This window comes from Oreochromis niloticus, linkage group LG18 (assembly GCF_001858045.2).
Source record: "Oreochromis niloticus isolate F11D_XX linkage group LG18, O_niloticus_UMD_NMBU, whole genome shotgun sequence".
NCBI classification, from domain to species: Eukaryota; Metazoa; Chordata; class Actinopteri; order Cichliformes; family Cichlidae; genus Oreochromis; species Oreochromis niloticus.
In genome coordinates, this window is record NC_031982.2 from 33679847 (window position 1) to 33692509 (window position 12663).

The 12663-nt window shown below is 39.6% G+C and overlaps 1 protein-coding gene across 1 annotated transcript; it reads left to right on the forward strand.

Annotated features, from left to right (window-relative positions):
- The first annotated feature begins 390 nt into the window (after positions 1-390).
- Positions 391-11701, forward strand: saga (S-antigen; retina and pineal gland (arrestin) a). The gene is made up of 16 exons (XM_003452770.5): positions 391-571; positions 2362-2439; positions 4302-4362; positions 4721-4765; positions 5078-5277; positions 5801-5860; positions 5945-6012; positions 6116-6251; positions 6526-6610; positions 6718-6790; positions 7243-7380; positions 7466-7543; positions 7944-7958; positions 8129-8181; positions 8507-8516; positions 10573-11701. Exons 2-16 carry the CDS (start codon positions 2392-2394, stop codon positions 10697-10699), a joined length of 1197 nt encoding a protein of 398 aa, XP_003452818.1. The 5' UTR covers positions 391-571; positions 2362-2391; the 3' UTR covers positions 10700-11701.
- The last annotated feature ends 962 nt before the right edge of the window (positions 11702-12663 follow it).

Sequence of the window (12663 nt, forward strand, 5' to 3'; positions counted from 1 at the left end):
AAGTGAAAAAAATATGTACAAATTAATCAAGTAAAACTTAAACACATCCTTATAATAAAGCATTTGTTAATGCTCATTCCTTTTTTACATCACTTTCAATAGCTTCCTCTGCATGAACTGAGCTGCATAAATACATTTGCCCTGACAGAAACGTTTCAGAACCATAAATGTGTAAACCTGATGAAAGCTGAATGGGTTAAAAGAGATAACGTGAGATGAAACACAGGCTGAAGCATGTTTTGTTCCCTGCACATCCTCGCTCTCTGTCACGTCTGTCGGTCTAATCCAGCCTCGTTGTGCTGACTGAGGATAACCAGCTTCAATCCTCTCAGTCAGCTCATTCACTGAAGTCTGTCTCTGTCTGTCCATCTGTCTGCGCGTGGAGGTTTGTAGGTGAAGAAGGTGGGAGGGAGGTCCTGAGGGCTGGTCAAAGTTCACCGCTGGGTCACCTGATTGGCTGAGAGAAGCTGTGAAGGACAGCAGGCATTTACATATAGAGCCTCGGGGACAGACTCCTGTCTCCTCCTCTGATCCAGCCTCGGCACAACCTCTGCACACCTGCGCACCACAGGTGAGTCCCTCTGACACATCCAAGGTGTTCCTGTTTTTATATTTACACTTTCAGATCCTGGCGGGTCTTTCAGATTAAACCTGTCGAGGTACCTTTCAGTACAAAAGGAACTGTTATTAAACTGAGCTGCTAAAGTTTCCTCCAGGAACCCTGAAAGGGAGCAAAGCCTGTGATTCCAACAAAGACAGAGTGAGAGAGACAGAGAGAGCTCTGAAACTTTGAAAAACTAAACCTAAACCACAAAAAGTGACACTTTATTTAATATCCTTAAAAAAGCAAAAATCTTTCTTCTGCCTCTGTAAAATATGTTTTATTATTATTCATTTTCAAACTAAAATAGATACAATTATCTTCAAAGTTCAGGATCAAAGGTTTCATGTTCAAGCTTAGAAATAAATGAGAAAATATTTAATACATATATAAAACTCACTCACTTTATCTGATTATTTGGGTGAAGTTTGTCACTTGTTTTTTTGTCACTTAATTTAAGACAAATTTGATTTTCAGGACTCAAATGAAAAAAGATTCGTCCCTGGGTTTAAAAAGTAAATGTTTATTGTTCATATTGTAGGATAAATATAGAATTCTGGCTACACACGTGACATGTTTCATTTCTAAGCAAAGGATGATTTCTGGGACTTAAGAAATTACAGATTTCTCACATTGTGAGTGTTTTTTTTATTTTGGCTGATTAGTTTTGATGTCATGAGAAATTATTTTGCATTAAAATATTTAAAGAAAAACATCTTATTTCAATCAGGTTTTGGAATACAAATGAGTAGCACTGACACGTGGTCTTTATTCAGTGGTTGTTATTGGAAGTACGTAGTTTCTTTGTGGACGCAGACTTTCTCACGTTGTCCTGGAGAGATTTTGAAGATGTTAGCAGGTGTTGCTTTCACTGAGACGAGGTGACAGACTTCTGAGAAGGTTTTAACAGGATTAACTGAGTTAAGTCTGATCAAACCTCTCGGTTATCTCAGGGTAATTAAATCAGCAAGGAGAAATAGTTTATCCATGTGGATGGACAAACCAACAAAGAAATAGATAAATAACACATCGTTAGTGAAAATGTATCTTTTTGTATATAGAATCCATCCATCCATCCATCCATCCATACACACATACATACATACATACATACATCCATCCATCCATACACACATACATACATACATTCTCTTCCGTTTTCCAATTCCGTGTCACGGGGGGTTGGAGACTATCCCAGCTGAGTGATAGGTGGGGTACACGCACAATCTATCGCAGGGCTTGTATAAGAATAAATAAGTACCTGAATTAACTTACAGTCCAAACTTTTCCTCACTCGAGAGCCACATGTGCATCATGGCAAACTGACTCATGTTTCTCCCAGATTAACTTCCTGTTTTCTTCATCTTTGGTGTCCAAAACTCTCTCCAGGTTACTTTGAATCATACTCAAAACAAGTTTCTAGCCGTTTCACAGGAACTACTTTCTGTAGTAAAATTGGTGAAAATGTTTATCACTGGCGATTTTTATGGAAACTGGCTTTTTTTAGTGAAAGATATAACTGAGGTGTGTTTGTAGCCCACAAGCGGAGGACAAAGACAATATTTGATTGGCAAGAAAAGGTTTTAATCCTCAGTCCAAATATTTAGTGCACCATCAACTTGAAATTTTGTTAGAGTAAATCAAGAATAAGACAGAATGGAGGTGAAAAAATGGAAGTTATTTTCAAACATTTGTATTTTTTATAAGTTGCTGTGATGTTGCACACTTTGTCAGTCAAGTTATTCCTTTCTTCCTGCCAGGCGGACCAGCCGCCATCAGTCTGAACCGAGATGAGCCCCAAAAATGTGATTTTCAAGAAGGTTTGCAAAGACAAGTCGGTGAGTTGACAAATCCTGGTTGAATTTTCTCAGTAAAATTAGAATCGTGAATGTCTTCCTGAAAGGTTTCTCCAGACTGAAAGGAGCTGACAGTCATGTTTATTCAGTCCTGTGTGCTGAAATGTTTAAAATGTTTACAACTAAGCTGCATTCTCTGATATTTATCAATGACAAGCTTCGTTTTCCAGGCTTCTTCTCTTCTTCTTTCTTTTGCTTCTTCCTCGTCCTTTTCTTTTCATCTTTTTACATCCACACTTTTGTTTTTGATGTAGCCACATGACAAAGAGACACATTTACAGAGGCCAGAATAGTCTCATACCCTTGTTTTTGCCATTATAGAATTTCTGCTAAGAGATTTTTGATCAGGGAATTCCAAACAGGTGGAGATGAACCTGAATGCTTTAAACGTTGCCTTGTTAATTCTGTGAGGTCTATCATTAAAAGGTTCTCTGAGCCTTAAACCTTTGTCATGTGTTGTGTTGTCAGTGTTAGGCTCATCACCGGTGACGACCTCAGGGCATTAACCCAAACCACGATGTTGCAATAAGCCCAACCCTAACACCTTCGATTCCTAACAAAGCAAACATTGAAAACGAAACTTCAAATTTATAAATAATAACAAGTCTCAGCTTTGAGGTGAGTGATGGAAGTGGCGAGCAAAGAATTCTTTTTATTGGCTGAAGTCTGGAACCAATCATCAGCGACGAATGACAAGTGATGTCATTTGCATGTAGTCACGGCTGCCACACTGACATTCTACCACCAGCAGTAATATCCTGTGTAATCACACTACACTGACCGGGCTGTGGCTGTAGTGTAATTAGAACTCTTAATGCTGCTGCTTCTGTATATAGAAGCCATCATGTCCGACGCCCTTCTCTCTCTCTCCAGCGCTTCAATGAAAGTAACTTTAATGCTGTGAAGCAGCTCAGCTCACTGATCCTCTGAAGGTCGACACGACAACGTGAGCTGATTTATGATGGCTTTATTACAGCCCACAGCTTCGCTCTGCTGCTGAGCGCTCTGTTTACCGAGCACGTCTCACTTCTGTCAGTATAACACGAGGCCTCCTCCCACAGGTTGGGAACACCTGGATAATTTGAAGCAAACAAAAAAATCACACCTGTAGGAAATGCTAACGCTCAGGTGTGACACTGCTGGAGAATGCTTTGTCTTTTCTGAACTATTAAAAAGATATGAGAGAATTAATAATAACAAAGAATGAATTATTCATTATATGTTAACTTCATGTTTACCAAAACGCTTCCATCGCTTTAGCTTTTGCAGTTTGTGTGTTTCACATCAGAGTCTGAATATTATCGAGTATTTTAATGTAAACATTTTTTTCTAAATTTTTTTCGTTATTTTCATTTTTTTTAAAACAATATTCTTGTTCAGTTATTCTAAATAAACAACAACAAAACAACAAAAATAATGAATATCTCATCAGCTGGTCAGTCTCATCACACGGTTTCTGCTGAAAGGCTGAGTTCACTTTAGAATTATCAGGTAAAAATTTCTCGACTGATATTTTTCCTCTAACTGGACGTATAACTTCTTTAGAGTGTGTGGGAGTTCCTCCAACCAGCCCACGTGTACTTTCTGCATTAGTTTGTGCTTCAGGAGGATCAGATATCAGACCTGTTGTGATGCCGACTCTGCAGCTGATTTATCAGTCGATCTCTGTCCTACCTTCACCTGAGCTGCAGGTGTCTGGACTCGGTTTATAGATCTCGGTCATTCAGGAAATTAGAACAGACAAACTGGACCTCCACAGCCGAAGGAAACAGCTGAGGTGCTTTGAGCATCAGCGCAGGATGTATCCTGGATGATGTGTTTCAAGTCTTTCTTTCCTCCTTCAGGTTGGAGTCTACATGGGGAAAAGAGACTTTGTGGACCGTGTTGATTCTGTGGACCCAGTGGGTGAGTCTGTTGTTTAAAGGGGAAACAACCTTAATCGAGTCTTTGGCTTGTTTGTGGGTTTTTTTGCTTCAGTTGATTTTACTGTGTAATTTATTGAACTCCAAGTTGAGAATAGAAACATGACAGCTGGACTTCTGGTAAATCAGATTAGTAATAAAACTAAATAACCAGCAGAGAGTATATTGAATGGCATTTATAATGTCCAGCTAAATTACCGTATGGATTGAAACTTTATTGCATCTATTTATGTCTTTACATTGCTGTTTCAAATATTTTGATCATTATGTTACGTGACAGTGTAAAGTTTTTCATTGAAAATCTAATTTTTACCACTTTTGACTGTTTTCATTACCACTAGATGGCGTCATCCTCGTTGACCCGGAGGCCCTGCAGGGGAGGAAAGGTCAGCACAGAATACCAGAGCTCATTTTATTGGATCATTTAATTTATTTACACATTTGCTTCTGCAAATATGTCCATGGCCACAGCCACACTGGATTAAAAGAGTTACATTTAAATTCATTATTTTAGGTTCAGTTTCCTAATATTCAGCCTGACGAGTCTTTGAAAAGTTGCTTCTTATTGTTTTTTGATTAAATATAAAAATAACTAAATCGCTGCTTAACTGACTGTTTGGACTCGGACTTAAAGAGATTCCAGTTTATATAAATGTAAAGAAGATTTTCGAACTGAGTTTCTCTCTTCTGCCCTCTAGTGTTCGTCACGCTGTCGTGCACCTTCCGTTACGGCAGAGATGACATGGATGTGATGGGAATCGCCTTCCGCAGGGAGCTGTACCTGTCCACCCGGCAGGTGTACCCGCCCCTGCAGGACCGCGAGAAGGGTATCCACACCAGAGTCCAGGCCAAGCTCCTGCGCAAGCTGGGAAACAACTCATACCCGTTCTTCTTCGAGGTGACACTTCAGCGGCACTGCAGACAGGCAGAAACTTCACATAGAAATAAACTGACAAACAGGCAAAGTCATGAGTTTAAATCTGCTGAAGTAAGCAGGGAAAAGTACTCAGAGATGGATGAGATGAAGAGAAAAAAAACATTTTAAGACAGGAAATGCAGCCTCATGCAGACATTCAGGTGTGCGTGTTGGGTTAAATTCATATTTTAGCCAAATCTCAGATGTTTGGTGAGATTTTGTGGCAGAAGGAATAAGAATAACTTTTTGTGAGACAGCTCGACGTTGTGCTACCTGAGCTGGTCTGAAAGTTAAGGCCCAGTGTGGTGACATCATCACTGTAATCGTTAAGTGACTCGTTCATAGGTCACAGACGCACGTTTACATGCTGGCACATAAGAGGAAATGGGTGCGGCTGTCTCAGTCTCCATACAGTTGTAGCATCTGGAGAACAAGGAGTTTTATTTCAGTTTATTTGATCTGAGAACTCGCTGCATTCAGTGGATGACGTTTGTTTTTCTTGCAGTTCCCCGATAACCTGCCTTGCTCAGTGGCTCTCCAGCCAGCACCCAGTGATGTTGGAAAGGTAAGATTCAAACTCATGAGTCAGCAGTGATGACGCGAACGCCTTACAGGCTGATGAAGCATTCTTGTCTCTCCTCTTCTGCAGCAATGTGCTGTGGAGTTTGAGATTAAGGCGTTCAGCGCTGAGAGCCAGGACGCCAAAGTACGCAAACGGTGAGTGTCAGCGGGTCTGATTGGACGGTAGGAGCCGGAAACACAGCTGGAAGTGAACGAAATTAGTCTAATGTGGATGCTTTTACCCTCTTTGGTCCAACAGGAGCACAGTGAAGCTGATGCTCAGGAAGGTGCAGTACGCTCCGGAGGGCGAGGGGATAGCGCCCTCTGTTGAGACCACCAGGGACTTTGTCATGTCGGACAAACCGCTGCATGTCAAGGCCAGTTTGGACAAAGAGGTGGGAGCAGTCGTGTTAATGTTTACTTTCTCAGATGTGGATAACAAAAGGACAGCATCCAAAGTCTGAAGCTTCAGTTGATCAGATACTTCATAGCTCTGGCATGTTACTTTATGCTTTATGACTATTTTATCTGCTACTTGAACATGAAGGGTTTGGGGGGTTTCATTGTTGGTTTCTGTGACTTTTTTCCCTTTTCAATAAGCTTTTAATCAGTTTCAGGAAATAATCCTGACACACGCTCACTTGCTCTGACCCTGTGTCCTGTTTTCAGGTTTACTATCACGGTGAGCCCATCAAAGTTCACGTTAGCGTCACAAACAACTCCAGCAAGAACATCAAGAACATCATCCTCTCCGGTAAACGCGACACTTAAGAGCTCATTTTATTTCGGAGAGGTTCATGTAGAAACACATAAGAGCTGATGTCTTAAATATCATGTTTTTTCATGTCTCGTCTCCCTCAGTTGACCAGATTGCCAACGTGGTTTTGTACTCCAATGACAGCTATGCCAAATGCGTGGATATCGAGGATTCTGGGTAAAAGTCAGGACACACTGAACTGGTCATCTTATCTGTATGATGCAGTTTGTCTTTTTTGTTTCTCCCAAAAAGAAAAACTGACTTCCACACGAGCAGGTTAATCATGACATATTAAAATATCATTTTTTCTTCCTTTTTGTCTTTTTAGGATCTATAAATTTGAACAAAGTGGACAGAAAATACAGATGCTTCCTTCAAGTGTTTAATCTGAACCGTTCAAATCCACTTTTAAAAATCAGAATTAAGACGAATAAAATTATTTTTTATACTTATTGTTAGTTACTGTCAGGTTCATTGTACCTTATAGTTTGGATGTTTTAAAGTAAATTGAAAGTTTTACAGGACTTCTCAGAATTTTGTAAAAAATGTAATATCAAATTTTGCTGATATTTTATCTTTTTGACCATTTTATGTGTTTCATTTGAAGCTTATCTGTTCTTTCTTGTCAGGGACTCGGTGTCTCCTGGAGCGACGCTGCAGAAAGTCTACACATTGCTGCCTCTGCTGGCCAACAACAGGGAGAGGAGGGGCATCGCTCTGGATGGCAAACTGAAGCATGAAGACACCAACCTGGCCTCATCGAGCATGTGAGCAGTCAGTCAGCTCCAAACGTTGCTGCTCACTTAGAATTTTTTTTAAAGAAGAAGCTTTAAATCATTTTTTCCGTTTCAGTGTTAAAGAAGGCGTGCTGAAGGAGGTTCTGGGCATCATGGTCTCGTACAGAGTCATGGTGAAGCTCATCGTTGGAGGGTCAGTCTCTCCTCTTTGTGTGTGTTCAAGTTCATCACATTGTTTGAAATGTGGCTTCATTTCTTTCATTATCCTGAAAACGTTTTTGCATTTCTTTCTGAGAATGACATGAAAAGCAGGTAGATGATGAGCGGGCAGAGCCAGCGTTGCTCTCATCGTGTCTTTGCTTTGATTTTCTTTGATTTGTTGTGATGCTCACTGCTGCTTAAGAGCTCCAATGTTCTTCATGTTATTCTCATAAACCTGAGCCACCATGTGACCTGAGTAGCCTAACAATGCACGGAGAGGAATGAAACTGAATGTACTTGTGAACACGTCCTTCAACAGTGATTGTTGTCACTGTGTGTAAACGTGTTTCCACTTGTTCTGATTCCTGTCTTTGTCTCTGACATGCTCAAAGGATGATGGGGTCGAGGTGAGTTCATGTGTCCTTGTTTTCACTCATAATTACTACGATGTTCAGTTTCTAAGATCAGCAGTATTGCTCAACATGAGCTGAAGAAACTCAGCAAACTGCTGCAGGATGAATCAGACATTAAATGATGGAACTGAGACAGAAAAGTTTGTTCTGGTTTTACTCTGCAGCGAGGTCGGTCTGGAAGTTCCCTTCAAGCTGATGCATCCCAAACCAGATGCAGGTAAAACTGCAAATGTCTTTATGTTTACAGCAGCTGTGCACATCTGTACCACTGCAGGTTCTTCACTTAAAAAGTTAAACCAGAATATTACATAGACAACATTACATCAATATGATACATGTGCTAATATACAGTTTCATATATATATATATGTATGTATGTATATACAGATCAAATAAATTAGTCAAGTCTTAAATGTTAAGACCTGACTAAGGTGGCTATCAGGTGACAAAGGAAAGACAGCAGTGAGAAAATGAAACTGTTGTAATTTTGTAGAAATTTGTTCAAAGTTTTTTGTTTGTTTTTTCTTTATTGCTGCCATCAGTGAAGGAGAGGTAAATATGCAACATAATTTCTGTTTATTTGGTCTTGTGTGACTCTGAAACTAATCGACACAGCACTGGTGCACAATCCAGAACATGTCCAGCTCTGCTGGAAACACTGGCATGAGTAGCTACTGCAAGAATATAAACAATGATTTTATCCCCATGGAAGAGACCCTGAATTCTTCTAGTGATAATGCACAAAAGAACAGCTCTGTGTTGGCTGGAAGAGACTGAAGCAGTGAACATGATCGAGTCAGAGGCAGCAGATTAGCTAAGGATGAACATTGTTGTGTTTATTGTGCCCGATGTCACTTTTGTTCCTTTTATCCAGGGACAGGATTGAGTTTCAGGATCTTTTATCTCTTCATCAGCATTTTTAAGGGCTTCATTCCTCTCTGCTAGCTCCTGTCATCAGCAGTATCAGCTTCCCTTTGTTTGTTTTTCAGTGTTCGGTGTCTTTATGTCCTCCTTCCTCCACAGTGTGAGGAATGGCTGAGAGGTCAATCCAGTCTTTTTATTTCCATGTTTCCTTCACAGCAGTGGATCACAGTACCAGAGCAGATTATAACTGAAGAACAGTCCAGTTAAGAAAAAGTTCATTAGATTAGAAAAATAGAATAGAATAGAATAGAATTCAACTTTATTGTCATTGCACATGCACAGGTACAGGGCAACGAAATGCAGTATATAACATGGAAAATAATGAGGACTCCTAGTTGAAGATGGCTAACTAAACATCCTCTCTGAGATTGATTTAAGAAGCTGCATGTTATTAACTGCTGATATTTTTTTGCCTTTTTGGTGACTCCATCGTGTTCGTACAACCTCCTTGCAAACTCGTGATGATCCTCAGAACCGCCTCAGATCTGGTTCATGCTAAAAATGAATTCCTGCATCTTTTCAACAGCTTGAATCACATAATGAGGCAGTCACATCACTTCAGAGAAACTCGTTTATCTTCGGTCACATGATATTCTGAAGAATGATACAGGCCTCGACACAGGCTATATCTGGACACACACCTTTGCTTGACAACAGCCTCGGGGCTTCAGTGTCTGACGTAACATCATGCTTGGAAACAAAAGGCTAACACAGCTGGCTGGAAGCTCTGTGTGTAGAGTTCATGTGGCCTCCCTGTGACAGGTTTTCTGGTTAATTTATAACAGAAAATGTGAACCAACTGAAAATACCACCTTAAAGCTCTGTCAGGATGGCAGTAATCTAATACTTTTTACAGTATGTGGTTGGAAACAGACAAAAAAACCCCGAAACAAACACCAAAAAGTAATTTGTTTTACTTTTAATGTAAAAATATTTATGGTTTTTAAATTTCCTCCATTGTCACAACAATCCAGTGATACAATGTGACCAAGTTTAAAACTGAAAACGTGACGAAAGTCAGAAAGTTGCCATTAAAGAGCTTTAACGATCACACTCTTCACGTTCAAGTTCCCCAAGCTTTTAAACTTTTTTCCTGAAATAATTTCTAATCCTTCTGATTCACTCAGTGCTGAAGAGCTGAAGAATCAGGAAAAAATAACATACTGCTAAAAAACATCTGTTTCTCTTTTTTAGGTCTTTAGTATGAATCTCAACATGTTTATGGGTGAATGGGTCACATCGTAAAGTGGGAGAAAAATCTCCTTCAAACTGTCCTGTATTTGTGACTTGATGGTAAAGACAGTAAAAGTTTACTAAGAATCGTGCTGATGTGGTCTGAAGTCAGACACATCTGGGCTGCGTCAGTTCAGTTGCAGCACTAGCAGATGTTGTGTTGGCTGTTTGTGGCTCAGATGTCACCTCATACCTGACATCTGGCCAGTGTAAAGTGGACCTGGGCTCCATCGGTTAACACAAGGCCAAATGTTACAAAGAAGAAATGTGAAATACACCAAAGAGTTGCTCTGTGGATGCTCAGCTGAAGTCTTTGTCTGTAGTAGTCGAGTTTGTGGTGTCTGGACTTTCCCAGCTTTCCCCATCCTGCTCTGTGTCCCTGAATGTGATAACTGTAGGGCCAATTCAAACACTAACGCTTGCTCTGAAATGCTGCTGCTGCTGTCTGTAGTGAGCAGGAGGAGGAGATTGTGTTCGAGGAGTTCAAGCGCTCCTACCTGAAGGGGATCATTGGTGATGATGACGACGAGGAAGGCAACGTTTCGGGTGGTGACGACATGGCGCCCAAAGAGAAATAGAGGAGAAAGAGTGAAAGAGGGTGAAACAAAGAATGCTGGGAGTTTGAGTTTGTGCTAGAAAAAGATTTAATTAAAGGAGCATACCTGTGGCTGTGCATGTTTAACCTTCAGGTGTATTTTACATCACTGCAGGATGTTTTCATCCATCCATCATTTCTCTTCAGCTTATTTAATCTTCTGTTTGGTCACCTTCAGCTCCCGAGGGAAAAAATACCTGCCTAGGTTCCAGATTTTTTTTTTGGGTGCAGCTGAAAAAACAAGTCAGACTTTTTAGACACCAATGTACTTCTGATGTTAACACCAGAACTGAGAATGAAGACAGAATAAAGACTTAGTGACAAATCATTTGAAGCTATCATCCTGTTAAAGTGCAAAACCACAGAAATGATCCTTAAATTAAAAGTTTTTTAAAAATCTCTTTAACTTTACTTAAAGGTTGGTTGTGTAGTGCTTTTGTTTTTTGGCTCCACTCTTCATGTTCAGATTTAAATTAATTTAAATGTGTCTTTTGAAAACTGCTGCGGACAGTTTCTGTTTTAATGAGGCAGAAACTGATGATAAAGGTGTTTCTGACTTTGTTTGCTGATGAGTTCAGATTTACTGTTGAGACAATGATGTAGAAGGAAAAATTTAATTTGGCCCTCACATCAAACGTGTTTGTGCCACAGTGCACTTTTAACTCTGACAATAAAGCTGAATAATTAATTTATTGGTTTTGTTGCTTATTTTTTGGTTTAAAGAAATTCCTTTGTGAATGACTGAAATATGGGCAGGGCAGTAGCCAACGACTGGATCCAGCTGGATGTTACACCTGTTATATTACTGTTGGGTCTTTATCTTACAATATAAAGCGTCTCGAGGTGACTGTTGTTGTGATTTGGGACTATATGAATAAAACTTTATTAAATGAAATGTTAAATAGATGCAGGATGTGGGACAAAAACATGGATCCAGTCTTGGTCCTTCTCACAACTGTACAATAAATAACAAATATCAGTCCTATTTATGTTTCAGTGTATTTAATCTACATGTGTTTACCTTCACTCTTAATTTAGCTCTTTGGCTTTTGGACTTTTATTTCCTGATTCTTATGTGTGACGGTCAGGTGAGCTGCAGAGGGCTTATGAGGCATTTTTAAAAAACTTGTGTTTATTTTTTATTCTGCAGTTTAATATAAATTGTTTTTTAAACTCTGGGAGAAATCCTGTTTTGGACACACTTTTTGTTTATTGTGGTACTTTTTGATCTCCAAGCTCCTCGATTCTTCTTGACGACGTGTCTTTGCAGTCGCATGTTTTAACAACAAATCCTGTTCATCAAATTAAACCAGTGCAGAATTCTGCAGCATGAATTATTGCACATTCAAATTCCAAATGAGCATTTCACACCCTTACTGATCCAGTTACACCGGCCCCCTGTACTGCAGCAAATCAACATTAAAATATTAGAAATTAAAACTCTTCATAATTCTTGTCTTCAGTGATTTCCTCCAGCTCAGACTCTCTGTGGTCTTCATCAGCAGGTCTACATCAGGTCTTTGCTTCCTCTCACATCATGCACAAAACAAAACTTTTATTATTGTGTGAGGTGAGTTTAACTTAATCAAAATGTTGTACTCTTTTTTTTAACAATCCATATTTAATGATCACTTTAACTGAAAAAAATATCATCTTTGGAGATTTTTTATTGGCAGATGAATTTTCAGTGTGCTGAATCAGAATAAACGGTGTTAAAGCTTGTAGTGTGTGGACAACAGCGTCCGCTTTTACTCTGCACATGGGTTTACTGACAGGTTAAAAATGATATTCTTAAAGTCACTGGTTAACTTTTGTTGGACTTTCAAATAAACCAGGGGACGCAGAAAATGTGCTGCTTAAAACAACTCAAACACAAAGTTTAGGTGAAAGTTTTTAATTTCAAACAAAACCCACGATGCACAGATCGCAACAACCTGAAACAGGCGA

Bases quoted from the DNA above. Each gene is read 5' to 3' on its own strand.
- saga (XM_003452770.5), top strand. From the start codon at position 2,392: ATGAGCCCCAAAAATGTGATTTTCAAGAAGGTTTGCAAAGACAAGTCG. The intron at 4,766-5,077 runs GTCAGCACAGAA...TCTGCCCTCTAG, and splicing joins GGCCCTGCAGGGGAGGAAAG to TGTTCGTCACGCTGTCGTGC. The intron at 6,791-7,242 runs GTAAAAGTCAGG...CTTTCTTGTCAG, and splicing joins GTGGATATCGAGGATTCTGG to GGACTCGGTGTCTCCTGGAG.